This window comes from Rana temporaria, chromosome 4 (assembly GCF_905171775.1).
Source record: "Rana temporaria chromosome 4, aRanTem1.1, whole genome shotgun sequence".
In the NCBI taxonomy this organism is placed as follows: domain Eukaryota; kingdom Metazoa; phylum Chordata; class Amphibia; order Anura; family Ranidae; genus Rana; species Rana temporaria.
This window is the reverse complement of record NC_053492.1, coordinates 27,122,425-27,147,428: the sequence shown is the minus strand read 5'-3', so window position 1 is coordinate 27,147,428 and position 25,004 is coordinate 27,122,425. Positions and strand designations below refer to the sequence as shown.

General features: G+C 45.7%; 1 protein-coding gene across 1 annotated transcript in view; it reads right to left on the bottom strand.

Moving 5' to 3' along the window:
* Positions 1–25,004, bottom strand: part of SCARA5 (scavenger receptor class A member 5) — a 424,057-nt gene that overhangs the window by 160,497 nt on the left and 238,556 nt on the right. The window contains exon 5 of the mRNA XM_040348148.1: positions 19,113–19,193. Coding sequence (XP_040204082.1) covers positions 19,113–19,193 — 81 coding nt within the window. The remainder of the gene's footprint in view (positions 1–19,112; positions 19,194–25,004) is intronic.

Sequence of the window (25,004 nt, the reverse complement as noted above, 5' to 3'; positions counted from 1 at the left end):
TTTCCAATTACTGCAACATATTAAATGGCCAGACAGCTAAGTTTACCGAACTGCCGAAAACCCTTCTCCTCGTATTTCCGCCTGTAGCTGGGGGCTGTTTTAGAAACACGCCTGCCATGGCACCGGCTGTGGACATATTTACAAGGTGTTAAATAAATAATTTTGGGAATACAGTAAATGTTTTAAAATTAGAGGAGTGGATAGGATTTGTGTATTGGCAGAGCCGGGATGGAGCATTAGGCTTTGGCTTCAGGCTGATTTAGAGTGGGAGGGAGCCCAGAGTTTGTGGAAAGACGATCGTATCGCTTGGTGGTCTTGGTCTGGTTCTAGCAGACAGGTGTTTCCAGAGGCATGCAGTAACGGGATCATTCAACAAAGCAATGCAATGAACAATTCTGATCATCAAAGCTTGCGACGGCCAATCAGAAATTCCTCTGTACGTAAAGCAGACCTATCTTCAAATTTTACCCAAATTTAAAAGTCTTTAAAAGATAACAGAAGCTGTTGCATGTGACCCTGTCACATGATCTCTGCTGTCGGGAAGGTAGAGCCAATGTGATACTCTCTTGCAGCAGAGGTCATGTGACAGATTTCCTAGGCTTTGGGTCATGTGAATTATTCCAAGAACAGCAGTTTCTGAAATTAGGTGATTTTAGAATTTCTGTTGCCTTTTTGAGATTTTCGGGAAGCATGTTGAGCTACTGTAGGGGTCTGGGGTTGTCTCTGACAAAAAAAATCCTCTTTGAGGGTAATATATATATATATTTTTTTTAATATCTTTTTAGATATATCATACTTATCAACATTATGGTCCCAGATCCCAGGAACATTAACTCCACCCACGGGCGCATTTTGTACCCCCCAAATTCCAGATGAGCATGCCCAAATCAAGGCCAACTTTCTGTTCTACACTAGAGACCAGGAAGCACATAGTAGACAATGGATAGGCAACCTGGCCCTCTGGCAGTCATGTCTGTGGTTGTCAAGAGTCTTGCAATGCCTCATGGTCATGGGACTTGTAGTTTCACATCTGCTGGTGTGCTGAGGTTGCCTACCCCTGTGGTAGACTATCTCTCACAATACATAGAAAATTTATATAGAGTAGGATTTTAAATACCCCTCCACTGGACAAAAATACTTCACAGAATGTATTTGGTTCAATTAAAAAACATTGATAAGCTCAAAAAGTGCAGGATCATTCATACTACCAATCATCCCTGATTAAAGGGATGGAAATTGTTAGTATTAACAGTAAGGCAGTAACAGAAGTAAGGTAGTCTTTTGAGATTAGGTGAGAGTGGTTGTCAGGTCACCTCTGGCCAGGTGACAATTGCACCCCTTTGGGGTCAGGGATGCACCACATGGTAGTGAACCCTATGGCCGACTGTTGCGATCAGAGAGGAAGCGTGAGCCCAAGATTCCCCAGGGCGCGGAGTCTAGGACCCAGCTTTGTGTTCACTAGAGCCTCTGGTGGGGAGGATGGCCTTCGCCGCAGATGGATCCAGGTCGCGACCCCTGGGGCCTCCAAGGTCACGCTCCGCAGGGAGAGGGGGAAGCAGCAACCAGGACAAACGATAGTGATGGGTAAGCCGAGGTCTGGGCAACAGGCAGACAAGGGTAAACAAGGAACAGGCCAAGGGTCAGGGAAACAGGCAAACAGGAGAAGTCAGAGACGAGCCAAGGTCGGTACACAGGAAGGTAAACGTAACACACTGCAGACAGGAACAAGCTACAAACAAAGGTTGAACAGCACTGCAGACCTGTAGTGCAACAGTTAATATAGACTTCCTGGGATGGCCTGGGTGGGGCCATACAGGGAGGAAGGTGATAAAAGACAGCCAGAAAGAGGGTCAGGCCTCTAATGGACACATGAGACAGGTAAGTTGCCAGACTTTATTGCATAACCATGACAGTGATTGACGCGTTTCACAGGAACACCCGCTTCCTCAGGACCTCCTATCTCAAACTGTATATACAGTACAGACCCAAAAGTTTGGACACACCTTCTCATTCAAAGAGTTTTCTTTATTTTCATGACTATGAAAATTGTAGATTCACACTGAAGGCATCAAAAATATGAATTAACACATGTGGAATTATACATAACAAAAAAGTGTGAAACAACTGAAAATATATTTCATATTCTAGGTTCTTCAAAGTAGCCACCTTTTGCTTTGATTACTGCTTGGCACACTCTTGGCATTCTCTTGATGAGCTTCAAGAGGAAGTCACCTGGCGCAGCACTCCATCACTCTCCTTCTTGGTCAAATAGCCTTACACAGCCTGGAGGTCATTGTCCTGTTGAAAAATAAATGATGGTCCAACTAAACGCAAACCGGATGGAATAGCATGCCGCTGCAAGATGCTGTGGTAGCCATGCTGGTTCAGTATGCCTTTAATTTTGATTAAATCCCCAACAGTGTCACCAGCAAAGCACCCCCACACCATCACACCTCCTCCTCCATGCTTCACGGTGGGAACCAGGCATGTAGAGTCCATCCGTTCACCTTTTCTGCGTCGCACAAAGACACGTCAGACCAAAGCACAGATTTCCACTGGTCTAATGTCCATTCCTTGTGTTCTTTAGCCCAAACAAGTCTCTTCTGCTTGTTGCCTTTCTTTAGCAGTGGTTTCCTAGCAGATATTCTACCATGAAGGCCTGATTCACACAGTCTCCTCTTAACAGTTCTAGAGATGTGTCTGCTGCAAAAGGTGGCTACTTTGAAGAACCTAGAATATGAAATATATTTTCAGTTGTTTCACACTTATTTGTTATGTATAATTCCACATGTGTTAATTCATAGTTTTGATGCCTTCAGTGTGAATCTACAATTTTCATAGTCATGAAAATAAAGAAAACTCTTTGAATGAGAAGGTGTGTCCAAACTTTTGGTCTGTACTGTAAGTCACATAATATCTACATATATAATTCACATCATCATCAATTAATATAGAATACATTGATGGCCATATATGAGGTCCTGAGGAAGCGGGTGTTCCAGTGCAATGCGTTGACCGCTCTCACCGCTCTCAAGAGACCACCTTGCTAAATAATATCCATCCCTTCAATCGGGGATGGTTGCTAGTATGAATGTTCTTACACTTTTTGATATATGATCTTATAAATGTTTTTTAAGTGAACCAAATAAAAATGAATATGGATTTTTGTGTATATGTACATAGATTTTTGAGTGTTTGTGTCCAGTGGAGGGGTATTAAAAATCCTACTCTATATTCATTTTCTATGTACCACGTTACTGGGATGATACCCATCAATTGCACTCTGATTCTGGGAGACCCACTCTCACACACATCACATATAACAGAAAAATGGGTGTTTCAGGTTCCTTCAGGAGACTTGAGAACCAGGGAGTACGGCACAAACCTAATGACACCACTGGCATTTGCACAAACACAGGTGCCAACTACTTTTGCATTTTTCTCATGCTTGTTATGTCCTTTATTCTTTAAAGCGGAGGTTCACCCTTAGAGAGCACATTTTCCCCTTAGATTAATGCTCGTTTTGTCTAGGGGAATCGGCTAGTTGTTTTAAAATATGAGCCGTACTTACCATTTACGAGATGCATCTTCTCCGTCGCTTCCGGGTATGGGCTGCGGGAATGGGCGTTCCTTCTTGATTGACAGTCTTCCGAGAGGCTTCCGACGGTCGCATCCATCGCGTCACGATTTTCCGAAAGAAGCCGAACGTCGGTGCGCAGGCGCAGTATAGAGCCGCACCGACGTTCGGCTTCTTTCGGCTACGAGTGACGCGATGAATGCGACCGTCAGAAGCCTCTCGGAAGACTGTCAATCAAGAAGGAACGCCCGCTCCCGAAGACCCATACCCGGAAGCGACGGAGAGGATGCATCTCGAAAACGGGTAAGTACTGCTCATATTTTAAAACAAATAGCCGATTCCCCTAGACCAAACGAGCATCCATCTAAGGGGAAAGGGGCAAACATTAAATAAATGGGTGAACTCCCGCTTTAACTGCTTTTTAATGCACCTATTAACTTGTGTATGCCCTTCTGCGACCTCACGCAAACAACTAAACTTATTTTGGTGCTTTTCTTTTGATTTATGACTTTGGTGACGTTCAGAACTCTTGGGTTATTTTGCGTATTAATGGCTTGTGCTGAAAACATCAAGGACTTACAAACTGCAGCAATATTAAATGTCACATCAATCATTAAAAATGTTGGTTCATTAGCCTGTGCTAGGGGCCATTCTGCATTAGAAATTTTTAAAAACATATCAATCACTCCAATATTAAGCTAAGAATGTTGACAAAGTTTGAAAACTCCCTTCCTGAGTACTTAGATTGGGCCCCATTTTGAAGAGTCTTAGAAAGAATGTGCCACTAGCTAACTAAACGTTGGAATAGGCAATACCTATGTTGTTGGGGGCTCTGTGATAGGTCTTTTACCCTCCAAGGAGGTCCGGACTGTTGTACCTAAACATGGCTGACTTCAGAGAAGGCTTGCTGTATGCTGCACCTGAAATGTTCCTGTTGGGTAGGCTGAATGGATAAAGACAAAGAAAAAACGGCGCAGGTAGGTAACGCTAAACCCTAAACGAATAATATAATCAAAGCAGCAATTCTATGTGCAACACAAACGCCAACAGTAATGAGTAAAAATAAGAATTGCGCTAATTGGTGGAAAAATCGGCCCAGATTCTCGTAGATCAGGCGTATCTCTGCGGCGGTGTAACATATGTCATTTACGTTACGCCGCCGCAAGTTTTTCATGCAAGTGCTTTATTCACAAAGCACTTACGTGTAAAGTTGCGGCGGCGTATCGTAAATCACCCGGCGCAAGCCCGCCTAATTCACATTAGGCGGGTAGGGGGCGTGTAGCATTTAAATTAAGCGCGTTCCCGCGCCGAACGTACTGCACATGCGCCGTCCGAAAAATATCCCAGGGTGCATTGCTCCAAATGACGTCGCAAGGACGTCATTGGTTTCGAGGTGAACGTAAATGGCGTCCAGCCCCATTCACGGACGACTTACGCAAACAACGTAAATTTATGAATTTCGACGCGGGAACGACGGCCATACTTAACATTGGTTGCCCCTCATATAGCAGGGGCAACTTTACGCCGGAAAAACCTAACGTAAACGTAACTTCACTGCGTCGGCCGCGTGTACGTTCGGGAGTTCGCGTAGCTAGCTAATTTGCATACTCGACGGGGAAAACGACGGAGGCAACACCTAACGGACAAAAAAAAAAATTTAATTTAAGATCCACGGCGTAAGAGCCTTACGCCTGTAGGATCTAATGGATATCTATGCGTAACTGATTCTAAGAATCGGTCGCATAGATACGACGGCCCAGATTAGGACTTACGACGGCGTACATGGCCTTGCGCCGTTGTAAGCCCTTTGAGAATCTGGGCCATCATATATGCATGAAATGTGTAAATGTAAAAAGAATAAATTAAAATAAAGTGCAAACGTGATTCAATCATAAACTATATTAAGTAATAATACAGTGGAACCTTGGTTTACGAGTAACGTGGTTAACGAGCGTTTTTAACAACTTCAGCCCCGGACCATTCTGCTGGTCATTGACCGGGCCACTTTTTGCGATTCGGCACTGCGTCGCTTCAACTGACAATTGCGCGGTCGTGCGATGTGGTTCCCAAATAAATTGGTGTCCTTTTTTTTCCCACAAATAGAGTTTTCTTTTGGTGGTATTTGCTCACCTCTGCGGTTTTTATTTTTTGCGCTATAAACAAAAATAGAGCGACAATTCTAAAAAAAAGAGATTTTTAATACAGCTTACCTGTAAAATCTTTTTCTTGGAGTACATCACGGGACACAGAGCGGCATTCATTACTATATGGGTTATATGGAGTACCTTCAGGTGTAGACACTGGCAATCTCAAACAGGAAATGCCCCTCCCTATATAACCCCCTCCCATAGGAGGAGTACCTCAGTTTTGTAGCAAGCAGTATGCCTCCCAAAATGGTCCTCAAAAAAGAGGGGTGGGAGCTCTGTGTCCCGTGATGTACTCCAAGAAAAAGATTTTACAGGTAAGCTGTATTAAAAATCTCTTTTTCTTTATCGTACATCACGGGACACAGAGCGGCATTCATTACTATATGGGATGTCCCAAAGCAATGCTTACAATGAGGGGAGGGAGAACATCTCCAAGACAAAAGGATTTAATTTAGAGATATACTCAAATCATAATAAATCCAACTTAGTTGAGAAAAATAATTTTAAATTTAACTCAAAAAAGAGGAGCCCCCGGAATCCGAGGGTCTCAAACTGCAGCCTGCAGCACTGCCTGCCCGAAGGCAGTATCAGTATTCCTTCTTACGTCCAACTTGTAGAATTTTGTAAACGTGTGGACAGAAGACCGGGTTGCCGCCTTGCAAACTTGAGCCATAGAGATCTGGTGGTGTGCTGCCCAGGAGGCGCCCATGGCTCTAGTAGAATGAGCCTTTAATGATACTGGAGGAGGCAACCCTTTCAAGCCGTAGGCCTGAGTGATTAATTGCTTAATCCACCTAGAAATGGTGGACTTTGCAGCTGCCTGCCCCTTCTTGGGCCCATCCGGTAGAATGAACAGCACATCTGTTTTCCGGATCTTCTTTGTAGCTTTAAGATAGGCCTTCATGGCCCTGACAATATCCAAGGTATGCAGCAACCCTTCCTTTCTGGAAGTAGGTTTAGGGAAGAAGGATGGTAATACCAAATCCTGGTTCAAATGAAAACTGGATATGACCTTCGGTAGGAAGGAAGGATGAGGGCGGAGAACGACCCTGTCCTTATGAAAAACAAGATATGGTTCCTTACAGGATAAGGCTGCCAGCTCCGAAACTCTTCTTGCGGAAACTATGGCAACCAAAAATACTAACTTCCTTGTCAGTAGAACCAAAGGAATATCAGCCAACGGCTCAAACGGTTGTTTCTGTAAACTTGACAGAACAAGATTTAAATCCCACGGACAAAGCGGGGATTTAACTGGAGGTCTAATACGTAAGACCCCTTGAAGGAAGGTCTTAACCAGCGAGTGGGTGGCCAGCGGCCGCTGAAACCACACTGACAGAGCAGAAATCTGTCCTTTGATTGTGCTTAATGCCAATCCTTTATCCACTCCTAGCTGGAGAAAACTTAATACTCTATCGATGGTAAATTTGCGAGAAAAGCCATCGCTTGGACTCACACCAGCCTACATAGGCCTTCCAGACCCTGTAATAAATCACCCTAGAGACCGGTTTCCTGGCTCTGATTAGGGTAGAGACTACTTTCTGAGACAGACCTCTACCCCTGAGAATCAGGGATTCAGCTTCCAGGCCGTCAAATTTAGATGCCGTAAGGCAGGGTGGAGGATCGGACCTTGCGATAGCAGGTCTGGCCGTAGAGGAAGAGTCCAAGGGTCTCCCACTACCATCTTTAGGATGAGTGAGTACCATGCCCTTCTGGGCCATGCTGGAGCTACCAGGATGACTGGTATGTGTTCCACCCGGATCCTGCGCAGCAGGCGGGGTAGTAACTGGAGCGGGGGAAACGCATAAAGAAGTTTGAACTGATGCCAAGGGCAAACCAACGCATCGGTTCCGCAGGCCATCGGATCCCTTGAGCGGGATATGAACCTGTCTAGTTTCTTGTTGAGTCTCGATGCCATGATATCCACGTCCGGCACTCCCCATCTTTGGCAGAGTGCTTGAAAGACTTGTGGATGCAGAGACCATTCCCCCGGCCATAGAGTCTGGCGGCTTAAGAAGTCCGCCTGAAAGTTGTCCACTCCTGGAATGAATATTGCCGATATGCAGGGCACATGCGCCTCTGCCCATAGGAGAATAAAGCTCACCTCTCTCTGAGCGGCTTGACTCCTGGTTCCCCCTTGGTGATTTATGTATGCCACGGCCGTGGCATTGTCTGATTGAATTCTCACCGGGAACCCCTGCAATTTTGACGTCCAAGCCCTGAGGGCTAGTCGAGCAGCTCTGAGCTCCAAGATGTTGATGGGCAACTGCTTCTCTGGCTTTGCCCAAGTACCTTGGCGAGTGCAACCATCCAAAATTGCTCCCCAGCCCGTCAGGCTGGCGTCTGTGGTCACTATCTTCCAAGCCACTGGGCTGAAAGACTTCCCCTTCAGTAGATTCTGAGGGTCTAACCACCAACACAGACTTTGTCGGACTCTTGATAAGAGCGGCAACGGGATATCCAAGGCCTGTGGCCTTCTGCTCCATGCTGACAGGATGGCTGCCTGTAGGATGCGAGTGTGGCTCTGGGCGTATGGTACCGCCTCGAACGTGGCCACCATCTTGCCTAGTAACCTCATACATAGGCGAATAGTCGGTTCTTTCTTGCTTAGAACCAGTAGGATTAATTCCTTGATGGCTTTTACCTTCCTCAGAGGTAGGAACACTCCTTGTTGTTCTGTGTCTAATCTCATGCCGAGATATTCCAACTGCCTTGTGGGCTGGAAAGCTGACTTTTCTCGATTTAGGACCCAGCCGAACCTCTCGAGGTATTGGACCGTGAGGGCCACTGCTCGCTCCAAGCCGGGAGACGAGTGGTCTATGACTAGGAGGTCGTCCAGGTATGCTAGGATCGTGACCCCTTGGATCCTTAGCTTGGCTAGGATCGGAGCTAGGACCTTCGTGAACACCCGGGGGGCCGTAGCCAACCCGAAGGGAAGCGCCACGAATTGGAAGTGACGCGAAGCCACCATGAAGCGTAGATATCTTTGATGTGGCTGATAAATTGGAACATGAAGGTAGGCATCCTTTATGTCTATGGACGCCATGAAGTCGTCCTTCTGGAGTGTGGCAGCTGCTGACCGCACGGATTCCATCCGAAATGAGCGGATCTTTAGATATGCATTTACCATCTTTAGGTCCAAAATTGGCCTGACATCTCCATTGGGGATGATGAATAGGTTGGAGTAGAAACCCAGCCCCTGTTCCAGGACTGGCCGGAATCCGAGGCGGATCGTTTGGAATCCTCGACTCCTGGAAATGAGGAGGAGGAAACCTTAGGAAATCTAATTTGTAGCCTGTGGCCACGGAAGACCGTACCCACTCGTCGGGAATGCTGGCTTCCCAAATCTCTGAAAAGAGTCGCAGCCTTCCCCCCACCTTCGTGGGTGGGGGCGCCCCTTCATAAGGTTGGCTTGGGGGCTGGTTTTGCTGGTTTGCGAAACCACTGCCTTTTGCCTCTAACAGCCTGTCCTTGTGATTTGCTGTTGAAGCCGAAGTTTGCTTTTGCAGGAGGCCGTCGATACTGCTTGGCATTAGAGGGCCCCTGCCCAGGGGAATACTGTCGTTTAAACGCAGGCCCCTGAACCTTCTTCTTAGTTGGCAAGAGAGTACTCTTGCCGTTTGAAATGGTCTGAATGTATTTATCTAGGTCTTCTCCGAAGAGTCGTCCTCCATGGAAGGGGAACCCTACCAGGAGCTTCTTGCATGGGGGCTCAGCCTCCCAGCTTTTTAACCATAAGAGTCTTCTCATATGGATAAGGGATAACGATAAACGTGACGCTTGCTGGATAGAATCCTTGATTGCGTCTACCGTAAAACATATGGCCTTAGGGACATCCGAAAATTCTTCTGCCTGCTGGGCAGGAATAAGTTTAAGCATCTGCTTAAATTGATCCGATAATGCTTGAGCGACCCCAATCGCAGCCACAGCTGGCTGTACTACTGCCCTGCAGTAGTGAAGGAGTTCTTAAGTAGTGCTTCCAAGCGCTTATCAACTGGATCCTTGAACACCTGTATGTTTTCTACAGGGCATGTTAACGATTTGTTAACACATGAGATGGCTGCGTCCACTGCAGGAGTAGCCCATCTTTTGGAAAATTTTTCTTCCATAGGATATAGGACAGAGAACTTCTTAGGTGGTAAGAAGATCTTATCTGGCTTGTTCCAATCTTGGAACAAAACTCCCTCTAATAGAGGATGGATCGGAAACACAGCATTGCTTTGAGGCGCCCTCAGTGAGCCCAAAGCTGAAACCGTCGATACCTGGAGATCTGGTACTGGCAAGTTGAATGCCCTATGGACCAAGTCCGACAATCCTTGAATCCACCAGCTCTCCCTCAGGGAGACTGCCCCAGACTCCTCTGTATCCGGATCTTCGATCCCTGAACCTACTTGGTCCTTGTCCAAGAGGTCGTCCAATTCCCCTGAGGAAAGGACCTCCTCTTCTGAGGGTCCGCGCTCGGGCGACGGAGATCTATTCCGCTTACTGCCCCGCATAGCTGCGGCTATCATTTTACCCATGCTTTTCTGCATCTCTTTTAAAGAGGTGAGTAATACCTCCTCCGTGACCATCTTAGGGTTGGACTGACCCGCGTCAGCTCCAGCCCCAGATCCCGATGGCCCCAAGGCTCCCTGTGGGGAAAGCAGCGGCATAGCATTGTCCGAGACCTCAGACTCTCTGGGGGAATCCCCACCTCTTGTACCCTTGTTTTTTGATGCCATGGTACAATACCGAGGTACACCTGCTACTTATTGGTACCTGGGACTTATAAATAGTTAAATGCCCAAACACCTGTTTGGGGGATAAAAAATGCTTCCTCTCCCCTAGATGACACTTTCTTTTTTTTTTTTTTTTTTTTTTCAAAAAAAAAATCTTTTTTTTTTTTTTTTTTTTTTCAAATCTAGGAAAGAAAAAACATTCTGTCCCCCTGAGTAGTATTGCAAGAAAAACTATGAGATGGAAAAGAAACAGCCTATTCCTAGGCTTGAAAACAGTCTTTCTGAAGACTGCAATATTCTTTCTGGCCACTGTGTGTCCTCGGCGCCCCGTGCTTGCCGTTCTGGTCTTTCCTCCTCAGTTCCAAAGTATTGAATGAGCTATATGGAACAAACAAGGAAGGGCCGCCCCTTCCTTAAGCCACTGACCCGCCCTTCCCCCCCAGCAATCTCAAACAGGAAATGCCCCTCCCGACAGGGGGGGGGGTGGGGTTGGGAGGAAGGGACCTCTCTGCTCCAGCAAACTGCAGCCTGCAGCCTGGAACCATGAGGAGGTCGGCGTTTTGCCTGCTTTGCAGGCCGTGAGGAGGAAGACTGAATGGAGCATCGCCTGGAGGCTTGCAGGTAAGCACAGCTCTCTGACACACACATATACTTTTATATCACAGGCCCCACTCAATGCTTTTCCAACACTACAAGGGAGGTCACATCTTATGGGGAATAATACATATAGAGCCATCCTATCTTTATGATATGTGACTAGTTTGCCAGATGCAGTGCATAACTTTAGGCATGTCCCCTGTGACCCCCCAGAAAAAACCTGCTAAGAACCAAGTTCCGCAAGTTTTTCCCCTCACTTACCTGCTCCATGCCGCAGGACTTTGCCAAGCAAGAGGCCCAATCTTCCCCCATCTCGGTGGGGATGTCTAGACCTTCAGGCCCTGGGTTCCTATGAAGGATCCACTGTCCTGGGCCCATATAGCACTCTGGCAACAGAAACATTAGGCACCCAAAGGTTTCTAAGTTCTGGGCCCAGGGTCCAGCTCTCTAAAAAGAAAAGCATTATGGGCTATACCCCAAGGGTTTGGGGTCCGGTTACTGACCACTTTAGCGCTGAGGCTTTTTTGGACAGAACCGGTTAGCTCACCTAATCCCAAGGATGTGGAGGCAAGCTAAACCATGACTAACACCTAAGACACTGGCGGAAAAACTGAGGTACTCCTCCTATGGGAGGGGGTTATATAGGGAGGGGCATTTCCTGTTTGAGATTGCCAGTGTCTACACCTGAAGGTACTCCATATAACCCATATAGTAATGAATGCCGCTCTGTGTCCCGTGATGTACGATAAAGAAAAAATGAATATTTTTAACTTTTTGCTATAATAAATATCCCCCAAAAATATATAAGAAAAACATTTTTTTTCCTCATTTTAGGCCGATGCGTATTCTTCTACATATTTTTTGAAAAAAAAGAAATCGCATTAAGCTTTTAACGATTGGTTTGCGCAAAATTTATAGCATTTACAAAATAGGGGATAGTTTTATTGCATTTTTATAAATATTTTTTTTTTTACTACTTATAGCGGCGATCAGCGATTTTTTGATTGCGACATTATGGCGGACACTAGTAGAAAGAAATGTTTGGACAGCCGCACTCTGGAAAAACCTTCTTGGTTGCCTTTTATGCGATCAGCGATTTTTTTCGTGACTGCGACATTATGGCGGACACATCGGACAATTTTGACACATTGTCATTTTCACAGCAAAAAGTGCTATAAAAATGCATTGTTTACTGTGAAAATGACAATTGCAGTTTAGGAGTTAACCACTAGGGGGCGCTGTAGGGGTTAAGTGTGACCTCATATGTTTTTCTAACTGTAGGGGGGCATGGCTGGACGTCTGACGTCATTGATCGTCTTTCCCTATATCAGGGAACAGACGATCACTGACACTGCCACACAGAAGAACGGGGAAAGTGTGTTTACACTCACCTCTCCCCATTCTTCAGCTCCTGTGACCCGATCGCAGAACACCGGCGGCGATCGGGTCCGCGAGTCCCGCAGGCGTGGTCACGGAGCTTCGGACCGGGTTACAAGCTGGGCTTAAAGAGACATGCACAGGTACGTGATTGTGCCTAGCCGTGCCATTCTGCCGACGTATATCGGCTTGAAGGGGTCCTTAAGTGGTTAAAGACGAGCAACTTTTTTTAAAATTCTTAATCGGTGTGCGAGTGTTGTCTCGCAAAACAAGCAGAATTCAAGCTAATGGGGTGTGCCGTACCGCATTTGGCCAGAGCTGCGGGGGTGCCGGTGACACTCGGAACGGTTTAGAGCCGTTTGGAAATACTAGGAATCACTCAGATATACTCACAAACACTCAGAAATATTCTGTTCCTGCGTGTTTCCAAGCCTTTCTGAGGGTTTCCGAGATCAGCCGAGCTGTCCCCGAGGCTCTCCGACACCCGCCACCTCTGGCCACATGCGGTATTGCATGCCATAGAAGTCAATGCAGAAAGAATTATCTTAGTTTCCATTGACTTCTATGGGGAAACTGGCTTTGATATGCGAGTGCTTTGGATTACAAGCATTCTCCTGGAATGGATTATGCTCACAATCCAAGGTTCCACTGTATGTGCAAAAGTCCATGAACTCAAGATGATCTATTGGTGAACAAATCCATCTTCCATCACTACAACCATTGTGAATCCACCACCAACTGAACATGAATGGATCGGGCTTTTGCCCGGCCAAACTCACATTGGAATTCCGACGGAATTCTATCGGAGTAAAAGAGTATGGCCCGGATTCACAGACATCGACGCATATTTATGCCGCCGTAGCGTATCTTTTATACGCTACGCCGACGCAGCGCAGAGAGGCAAGCACCGAATTCACAAAGCACTTGCTCTCAAATCTGCGCTGGGTTTCTAAGGCGTAAGCCAGCGTAGGTTGAAGTAGGCGTGAGACATGCAAATAAGGCGTGACCCCATGCAAATGATGGGCCGAGTGCCAGACAGATACATATAACGAATGGCGCATGCGCGGTCCCGTGGGCGCATCCCAGTGCGCATGCTCAGAATCACGTCGAAACAACTGCCTAAGATACGTCGAATCACTGCCTACGGCGTGAGCGTAACCTACGCCCAGCCATATTCACGTCCAACGTAAACTACGTAAAATACGACGGCTTATGTTCCCTGGTCCATACCTTTGCATGGGTTGCGCCTCATATATGGGGAATAACTTTACGCTGGACGTACGACTTACGCAAACCGCGTATATTATGTGCCGGGCGCAAGTACGTTTGTGAATCGCCGTATTTCCCTCAGCATATTCGAATCGAAAATCAATGGGAGCGCAACATGCGTCCAGCGTAAATATGCGCCCACGATACGCTGACGTAGGCAAGTTACGTCGGTCGGATGAAGCCTATTTTTAGGCGTATCTTGGTTTCTGGTTCGGCGCATAGATACGACGGCGCACATTTGTACTTACGACGGTGTATCTGGAGATACGTAGGCGTAAGCGTTTTGTGAATCCGGGCCAACATGTTCTCTATCTAAACTCCAACGGAATTCCTAGAAAAAAAGTCAGATGGGGCATACACACGGTTGGAATTTCCGATGGAAAAAGTCAGTCGGACTTTTTCCATTGGAAATTCCGATCGTGCGTACGGGGCTTTAGTCTAGGCATGTTTGTTTTGATTTGGATAAGATGGGGAGGGAATAAAACTTTGGTCAGTATTTTATTGCTGGCTCAGTCTCCACTGGAAAGATTTCACTCACTTCTTGTCCCAGTGATCACTGTCATAGGTGAGAATAGGTGGGACCAGGGGCGAACTAACAACTCATGGGGCCCCTGGGCAATAGAAGATTATGGGGCCCCCGGGCTTACAGATGGCCACCACGCCAGGAGGCAGTGCAGAGGTGGGGCAGCTAAAATCGCAGGATTTTCACATCAAAAGCATGTCGGTTTCGGACATATCAGGGACAGATGTAAAAAAAACATAGATTTCTACATACTGTCCCTGGTTTTACTGAGCCTGGCATCCCTGATGGGGCCCCCTAGTGGCATGGGGCCCTCGGGCAGTGCCCGAGTGACTCAATGGTAAGTCCGCCCCTGGGTGGGACAGATCCTGATCATCCTAGCTGTGGCCATGGGTTGCATGATAAATTAGTGAGAGCATGTTTTAGTGTGTGCTGTATAATTCACCCAAGGTTTGCTTAAAACCCATCTAGAGGCAAGTTTGGGATGAGGTGTTCCTCCATCCTTCCACAAAAAATCTAAAAATTCCACAAAAGCGCCTAACAGCAACCTCAGCACTTCATCTTCCATCCGACTCCCCTGCTGGCCAGGCTCCAACATATTTAAGGGCTGACCTAGCCACCCTGCCAGGCCCTCTGCCTGGGGATTGGCCAGATTCCTTCAAGTATGCGTATCACTCTGAAAGACAGAGGGCAGATCAAAGGCCTAATGGAGACGGGCAATCAAATTGCTCAGACATTTAAGTATAGGGAATATAACCTGGAGTTCAGTCTAGTCTCCATGATTATGAAGGCACAGGTCTACTAAACATGGGACTCTGAAGGCTAGTATTCGTTGCCTCCTGGCCTCTGGCCACTAATTTTCAGAAGCTTCTCCAAGCTTCTAGATCCAGGGGGGTGGGGTACCAGAGACCTGCCCTGTAGAGCCATCCAGCCTGACCTGCAGTAATCTAATCTAATTACAGACTCACACAACACATGAGTCAAGAAAATAAGTTTACCTACACTAGTTGCACACTAGAGAGAACTACATTTATAGTATCTCTCTTCTGTTCATGCAAATGCTGAATTATGGGTACCCCAATCCTTCCAGCTTCCAGCGGCAAATAGAGAAGAAGTCTGAGGGGCACCCTACAAGAGTCAAGTGCATCCTGCAGACCTAGGGGTTGTTGAGAAGACCAGTCACCCGGCACACAGATAAGCAGCTCAGGTGACCAGTTCCCTCAACAGGAATCACCTGAGGAGGTGCTTCTTTACATATCTGGCCTCATAATCAGAGCACCACCCATTGTGGAGTGAAGAAAAGTTCTCACAGGCTTCCCCCAAGCTGTGTGCCATCTAACAAGACAGTGCTGGGAGAACTTCACTTACAAGCACATCTTTGATTATGAGACATAATGGGGGACAAGTGCAGAAAAAACGTGAGGTGTCCTAGAATTATTATATATCTATGGGTGAATAGTGCAATGGATTTTGGTTTGGTCTGTATTTGGTGTCATTGGGCCAGATTCAGATAGGAGATATGACGGCGTATCTCCTGATACACCGTCGTATCTCTGAGCGTGGGCCGTCGTATCTATGCGACTGATTCATAGAATCAGTTCCGCATAGATTTCCATAAGATCCGACCGGCGTAAGTATCTTAGGCTGCATATTTACGCTGGCCGCTAGGTGGCGCTTCCGTATATTTACGCAATGAATATGCTAATTAGGTAGATACGCCGATTCAGAAACGTACGCCCGGCTCATTTTTTTACGTCGTTTACGTTAGGCTTTTTTGGCGTAAAGTTACCCCTGCTATATGAGGCATAGCTAATGTTAAAGCGGTGTTTCACCCTGCAGAACAACTTTTTAATTTTTTTATCCCCGTACTCACTGTTATATCGTACATAGAAGATTCCGACTGCCCGCGGGGAATGGGCGTTCCTTTCAAAAGGGAGGGTGATTGACGGCCGGCTCTGGCACGTCACGCTCCCCGAAGACAGCCGGAGTAGGTCTCGGCTCTTCACGGCGCCTGCGCACAGACTATGCGCAGGCGCCGTGAAGAGCCAAGCCTATTTCGGCTATTTCCGGAGAAGCGTGACGCGCCAGAGCCGGCCGTCAATCACCTTCCGTCTGGATTGGAACGCCCATTCCCCGTGGGCAGACGGAATCTTCTATGTACGATATAACAGTGAGTACGGGGATAAAAAAATTAAGACAGGCATACTGTAGCTCGCGCTACTATGCCGAATTTTATGCTAGAAGAAAATTTTTTTTTTTTTTTTTTATAGGGTGAACCCCCGCTTTAAGTATGGACATCGTTCCCGCGTCGAGTTTTAATTTTTTTTACATCGTTTGCGTAAGTCGTTCGCGAATAGGGCTGTACGTAAGTTACGTTCACGTCTAAAGCATTGACGATTTGCAGCGTAATTTCAAGCATGCGCACTGGGATTCTTTTCACGAACGGGGCATGCGCCGTTTGTAAAAAAAAAACGTCAAATACGTGGGGTCACACTAAATTTGAATAAAACATGCCCAAATCATCCACATTTGAATTAGGTGGGCTTACGCCGGACCACATACGTTACGCCGCCGTAACTTAGGGCGTAAGTTCTTTCTGAATACGGAACTTGCGCCCTAATTTACGGCGGCGTAACGTATCTGAGATACGTTACGCCCGCCGAGAGATAGGCAGATCTCTCTGAATCCGGGCCATTGACTCTTCATGAATAAATTATATCTTTATATACTTATACTCTAAAATGTGCCCCAGTGTGATTTGCTTGTTGCATCTTGCCCAGTCGTGCCCCAGATCTTTTGGAATTTTTGCAATGCCCCTCTGTCAGTATTAAATTAGCCTTAGTGAATACAAAGGAAATGTTAAAATATTAAAATTAGCAAATATATTAGTAATTGCTCAATGTTGGAAGTCTACAGTCTGTCTTGACCGTGTTGCTCATAAACTCAGTTGGATCATGATCAACAATAGGCTCATGATGAGTATCCTAAATGATATTCAAAATAAATCTGAACTAACATGACAACCTTAGATCTAATACAGCACAGATGAGTAGTCAATGTACACAGGGTTGCCAGGCTCAGTAAAACCAGGGACAGAATGTAAAATCAGTTTTTTTTACATCTGTCCCTGATATGTCCGAAACTGACATGCTTTTGATGTGAAAATCCAGAGATTTTAGCTGCCCCGCCTCCTGGCGTAGTGGCCATCTGTAAGCCCAGGGGCCCCATAGTCTTCTATTGCCCGGGGCCCCATGAGTTGTCAGTCCACCCCTGAATGTACAGTATTTGGACATCTTTGAAAGATATCTCTGACTCCTTTCTTCTTTAGACATGTGAGACTCGTTTCATAACAAATCGAAATTCTGACAGCATTTTTGGTATTCGGAGATTTGGATATATCCGAATCTTCCGAATCACATTAGTAACAGATTTCAACATATCCAAAATAAATTATAACAAAATGAATTATCCGAATTCAAAAAGGAATTCAAATTGAAAAATTTATTCAAATTTGAAAATTAATTTGAGTTTGAAATGGAAAAACATATTGCAACAAATACAGTATGGTATAGGAGTCAAACAAGATGATGATTCCTACTTAGGCTTCTGTATAGAATAAAAACGAATAAAACAGAATATAATATCAAATAAAAGAATGGAATAAAACAGAATATAATAGAATACAAAATAATTGAATAGAATTGAATAGAACAGAAAATAAAATAATAGAATATATAAGAATATAATAGAAAGAATAGAACAGGTAATAGAATAGACTAGAATTGAAAACAAGAGAATAAAATAGAGCGAAGATAGCCCTCTTCCAAAATCCAAATTTAGAAATTTGAATCCATTTGAAAATAACAAATATACAAGCTATTGCGCTAAAAATAGCGCCTGCAAACGACCTGAAAGAGCCGCTGCTGTGTCTCCAGTGTGAAAGCCTCTGAGCTTTCACACTGGAGCGGTGCGCAAGCAGGACGGTACAAAAAGTCCTGCTAGCTGTATCTTTGGAGCGGTGAAAGAGCGGTATGTAAACCGCTCCTGGCCATTGAAATCAATTGGCACCGCGGCTATACCGCCGGCAAATCGCCTCTGCAGAGGTGCTTTGCAGTGATTTTTAACCCTTTCTCGGCCGATAGCGGGGGTAAAACAACATCGCTACTGGCCGAATAGCACCGCAAATCCCACGGTAAAGAAAAATAGCGGCACTTTACTGCCGACGCACCCACTGCCCCAGTTTGAAAGGGGCCTCATAGAGGAGCTTACTGTACCTTTTTATTAGTTTTGGGGGGGGAAACAGAGGGAAGGGTTAGAACCTCTTTTTCAAGTTTTCACTGCGCCTCCATAAGGAGAAACATTTTGTTTCTGTCAACAAGAGTTAGGACTGACATTTCACTCATCTGTCAAAAAGTGGCCTATATGTCAGGCTCAGAAACAAGTCAAATGCAGTATGGTCTTGGGTCGCTTTGGCTTTCTTTTGAGTTGCTCATGTGTTGATTGTAGACAGGTGCAGTCTACTTTCTCCACTGCAAGTGGTGCTCAACCGCAGCGACATTGCAGAAGGTTCCTCTATGGTTTCCTGGGTCACTGCGGAAGCGAGTGGGTAGTGTAGGGACAGGTCATTGGTCTGTCAGGGACAGCGGCAGAAAGAGGTTCCAGATGAGTAGGGCATGAGTAGGGATACACTATCCTTCTTGGAAACCTCCCCTTTTGGATGTGGCTTGGCTAGGCCACATCCCGCCCATCAAAACTGATGCTGTCGGTGCACCAGAGACCTGCTGTTATACCCCTCTTGCAACATTTTGTAAGTGCGCAAACCCTAAAAATAAGTCACTGTGGTATGTGTTGGACATGGAACAACAAAATAAAGTGCAGAGGATGTTGGATTGTTGGGAAAATTCTTTTACCTCTTAATCCAGGCATTCCAGAAACGCCGGGAACACCCTCCATTCCTTCATGACCTTGTTCTCCTTTTGGACCAGGAGGACCTAAAAAAGTGAAACAGAAAAGAAATGTCATCAAATGTAAACCGAACAGATCATTATAGGAACAGAGGTTACTATCAGTATTGTGTTCATCGTCGTCATTTTAAGTCAGCTTAAAGGGGTTGTAAAGCTTCGCGTTTTTTCAGCTTAATGCATCCTATCCTTTTACTTACCTGAGCCATGAAACTCCGTGGGCGCGATCCAGCGATGCTTTCCCCCTGCTTGAGGCAGCTTGTCATTGGAGATTGATAGCAGCGCAGCCATTGGCTTGCGTTGCTGTCAATCACATTCAATGACTTGGCACGTCGGGGGGTGTGGCCGAATGATATAGCCGCCGGCTGTATCACGGGGGCTCGCCCGCAAGCTAAACCCCTTGGGAGAGAGCATCCCATGAAGGGGATTAGAGCTTGCAGGGAGGAGCCGAGATAGCCGCCAAGGGACCCCAGAAGACCAGGATCGGGGAAACTCTGTGCAAAACGAACTGCACAGTGGAGGTAAGTATAACATGTTTGTTATTTATTTATTTTAAACCCGAAGCCATACAACCCCTTTAAGATCACCACCTTTTTTCTTTCCTGGCTTTTGCTTTATATATATTTTGGTATTTATATCTCTCCTCTCTTACTTTTTTGGGCCAATTGACCTCTCATATTCGGGTAAGTTAAGGGGCTACCATAGGCAGGACCCTCGGTTGGAGTGTACTGGGTGGGGGCAAGGTTAGTTGTTGCTATGTACTAGTCTAGCTCAGCCTTTTTCAACAAGGGTGCCCAGGTACCCTGGGGTGCCTTGAGGTTTCTTCAGGGGTGCCTTGGCAAAATGCCTAAAAATGTATAAAAAATCATATACAAACCAGCAGGTGGATCAAGCCTGCCTTTTAGTGACACAAAACCATGGGTTTTCATCATGCACTATTACTACTTTCTAGATACTGGTGGCATTCTAACAACCAATGACGTCATCAGTTAATAAGGAGGATGTCTGTTGCCTCCACAGCATTCTTGTTTGACCCTCTTGTGCCCCTCTCCCTCAGCACTGGGGTGACATTAGCTGACTGATAGAGAGAAATTGAGGGAGAAGGGAAACATTGGAATACTATTCAGTACCAGTGTGCAAAAGTGTATTTGATTTGGAAGAATAAACCACCTCTAGCGTTGGATGTCCTACATGTGGATGTTACCGCAGCTAGTATTGCTGGGGCCCCAACACAGTATGCTCCTGGAGGACGTGGAGGTCCACCGACCAGCAATGGGTTGTGGAGCACCCCCACCAGGCATGATGGGCCCACCTCCAGGCATAAGACCTCCCATGGGTCCACTATCGGGCATGCCCCCAGGCAGAGGAGGACCAATGGGAATTGGGCTTGAATTACTAAAACTGGAGAGTGCAAAATCTGGTGCAGCTGTGCATGGTAGCCAATCAGCTTCTAACTTCAGCTTGCTCAATTAGGCTTTGACAAAAAAAAACAACTGAAAGTTGATTGTTTTTTGTGAAGAGCTGCGTCAGATTTTGCACTGTCCAGTTTTAGTAAATCAGCCCCATTTTGTTTATGAGATATAGGGGTCGCACTTATTTGGTCCCCAATCAAAGTTCTAAAACGTAGGGGCTACTGCTACTATCACGGTACAAGTTAATACCTTTCACCACTTCACGCCCCTCCCCTCCTCTCCTTCACTCCGTTGACCCTCCATTGGACATTTTCATTCAATAAATTTGTTTCCCTTACTGGCACATCCCCCATAGTCGCAGCGGGGGAACCTTTGTTTTGGTAGCATCATCCAGCCCTGATTGGCAAGGGTTTGTAGATAAGCACCCATGCTCGTTCTTTCCCCATATGTACAGTACATTATTGTTTCTATATGTATAAGATTATACTATACACATGTATAGCTGTCTTATTAATTTGCTAAATATATCACAGATACTCTCCTGATGAAGTGGCAATAGTCTGCGAAACTAGTCGAGATGCTCTTTGCGACCTGCAATCCCCCCTCTGGGGGCTGCTATTTTGGTGATATGTATGGATTGTCACTATGATGGGCAGGGGGCGATTTGGCAGCAGCGATACACAGTCTCATTTAACCCTTTCTTCAAACGCTAGCGGGATTTAAAAGAGCCCTGCTAGTGGCCGAATAGCACAGCTAAAATGATGGTAAAGAGACGCTTTTTAGCAGCGCTTTACCGATAACGCGGCCAGCCGGCAATGTGAAATAGCTCTTGAGATAATTCAGCTTCACTCCATGCCCATATAAATATAGCCTAGAGAATGTACATACCCCCCTTCAGCACAGATGGGCCCCCCTTTAGCACAGACCCCTCCATTCAGCACAGATGAACCCCCCCTTCAGCACAGACCCCCCATTCTACACAGACCCCTCCATTCAGCACAGATGGACGGGGTCTTCAGCACAGACCCCCCATTCTGCACAGACCCCTCATTTCAGCACAGATGGACCCCCTTCAGCGCAGACCCCCCCATTCTGCACAGGATCCCCCTTCAGCACAGATTGACCCCCTTTAAGCACAGATGGACCACCCTTCAGCGCATACCCCCCTTCAGTACAGACCCCCCTTCAGCACAGATCCCCCTCCTCCCATCCCATTCAGTATCTCAGATCAGCCATCAGTGTGGCACAGGCAGCAGGTTCCCTCCCCCTGTGTACACATAAACACTGGAGGGGGAGGTGGCTTCACTCTGCTCACTGTGCCTGTGTGACATCTGGTCTGGGACTGCTCAGACAGCCTGCAGCCGCGAGACTCTTCAACACCTTCTCGATTTTCCGGGGGGGGGGGCAATTGCCCCCCCTTGCCCTATGGAACTGACGCCCATGGCCACTATGTTTTTAATCTGTATATAATATTATTTTTATTTTTATTGATTGTGTATTAATAAAATTCTTTCTATTTTTCTATATATGTTTCTATACCCGACTTTACCCTCTTAACTTGTACCTTGATAGTCCAGTAGCCCCTACCTTTCGGAACTTAGTTTGGGGACCAAATAAGTCCAACCCCTATATCTCAAATAATTTTTGGATGAAGGTACTATAGGTTTACAACACATTAAATATGTTTTCTTAGAGGCTATATCTGTAACAGGCGCTGTTCATTTCTGTAATGCGTTCCACGCTGGAACGCATTATGGTGACTAAGCGATGACGTCATCGCGCGGCGCCCTGTGCGTTCCACCGTGGAAAGCGGAAGTGCGCCAAACTTTACGGCGCTTCTTTCAAATCACTGGACAATGTATTACAGCTGTCTGGTACCTCTCTCCTGCCTATAAAGGCATTCACCTGATACACAGACAGCGTTCTATTATTGTCAGCCGTAGCTCGGCCACGCTACTTATATTGGTGCCATCGCTCCCCATGCTGGAACACTGCTCCAGACTACTACTAATACTTTAGTGCTGTTACTTCTACTGCAACAGAGAGCCATTGCTGGGGACAACCTTTGAGGCCATCTTGCTGAACATCCTACACCACGGAATCCCTATTTCCTACACTGAAGCCTGCAAACGGATGAGTAGCTATTGTATCACTTGTAGTGCTATAGGAAGATCTGCTGCTTATGTTCCATCTAATACATTTGCTGTTACATAATATGCTTTGTGGATATTAACATACTAATTGGGATATACTACTGTGCTAAGGACTGTTTGCTGAGGAATACCTTAAAGGGTCAGCTACCCTCAAATTACCTAAGCTATACTTGCCTCTCATGTGCAACTATCATTACCTGTGCAAAATTCACCTATATGCAACTATAATTATCTGAGCTATATTGCCTCTTATATGCAACTACTATTACCTGAGCTATATTGCCTCCTATATGCAACTATAATTATCTGAGCTATATTGCCTCTTATATGCAACTACTATTACCTGAGCTATATTGCCTCCTATATGCAACTATAATTATCTGAGCTATATTGCCTCTTATATGCAACTACTATTACCTGAGCTATATTGCCTGTCATACGCAACTACTAGTTGTCACTACAACTCCTATTTACTACGAGCTTGACATAAGTACAAATCCCTTATAGGCCTTGTCCTAATTTGTTGAACATGTTCGCTCTAACTTTTCTATGCTAAGGGTTGATGGTATTTCATACCAACTCCCTTAGTGGCCTAATACATCCCTCTATGCTCAAAGTGATATGATGTAGAAAACTCCAGTTTGTGTGGAGTGACGCCTGGGGTCCCGTACTGATAATACATTGCATATAGAGGTGTATTGGAATCTTGATCCTTAAAGTATATTATATAATTTTAAACGCTAAACTTTGGTCGTTGTAATGCATCCATCCTTAGTAACTCAGGCCCAGATTCTCAAAGGATATACGACGGCGTATCTCCAGATACGTCGTCGTATCTCTGAGTCTGAGCGGTCGTATCTATGCGCCTGATTCTTAGAATCAGTTACGCATAGATTTCTATTAGATCCGACCGGCGTAAGTCTCTTACGCCGTCGGATCTTAACTGCATATTTACGCTGGCCGCTATGGGCGTGTACGCTGATTTACGCCTAGAAATATGTAAATCAGCTAGATACGCGAATTCACAAACGTACGCCCGGCCGACGCAGTACAGATACGCCGTTTACGTTAGGCTTTTCCCGGCGTAAAGTTACCCCTACTATATGGTGGCGTACATGCGGCGTACCAATGTTAAGTATGGACGTCGTTCCCGCGTCGAATTTTGAAGAATTTACGTCATTTGCGCAAGTCGTCCGTGAATGGGGCTGGACGTCATTTACATTCACGTTGAAACCCATACGTCCTTGCGGCGTACTTTGGAGCAATGCACACTGGGATATTCCACGGACGGCGCATGCGCCGTTCGTGAAAGACGTCAATCACGTCGGGTCACATAACATTTACATAAAACACGCCCCCCTGTTCCACATTTAAAATTAGGCGGGCTAACGCCGGCCTATTTACGCTACGCCGCCGCAACTTACGGAGCAAGTGCTTTGAGAATACTGCACTTGCCCGTCTAAGTTGCGGAGGCGTAACGTAAATAGGATACGTTACGCCCGCTCAAAGATGCGCCGATCTACGTGAATCTGGGCCTCAATGCCTTTCTTTATGTGACAGAGAGATAATGTAGAGATCCTTCAAACTCCTGTTTGTGTGGACTGACGCCTGGGGCCCAATACTGAGTTGTCACATAAAGAAGCGCATTGAAATCCTTCCTAACCGCAGTTGTGGTTCACTCCATTCACCAGTTCTGTTACAATATCATAGTTTTCCATTTTGTTTATGTATATTTCTGTATGTATGGAAAACATAAATAAAAGATAAAAAAAAATGCACAATCATGTGAAAAAGTAAGTGCATCCCATGGAAATGGTTGATTTTTTTTTTAGGTTAACATTTGATCTAGATTGAAACTCTAATCAGATTAGCTGCCAATGATTAGAACAATCTTTAGGGAACATGTAGGCGAAACCTGATATCTGGGGTCTGATGTATTCTTTGCTATTGATATATGTGATGTCAGCATGCCAAGTCAACAGAGCTTTCTAAGGTCTTCAGAAAGAAAATTGTGACTATGATTCTGGCAAGGTATTTAAAAAAAGTCAACAAATATTTTGAAATCAATCATTGCACTATAAAAGGAAATAACCTACAAATTATCTGCTAAACTGCTAAATATTCCAGGGCTGGCCTGCCCAGCAAATTCAACCCAACCATTTGATGCTAAAACAAATTGTCCAAGAACTCCAAAATGTCATTTCTAAATGTTCAGATAATTTTTGCAACGGTTCGGGTCAAAGTGCATGCTTTCACAATCAGAAAGAGATTGAATA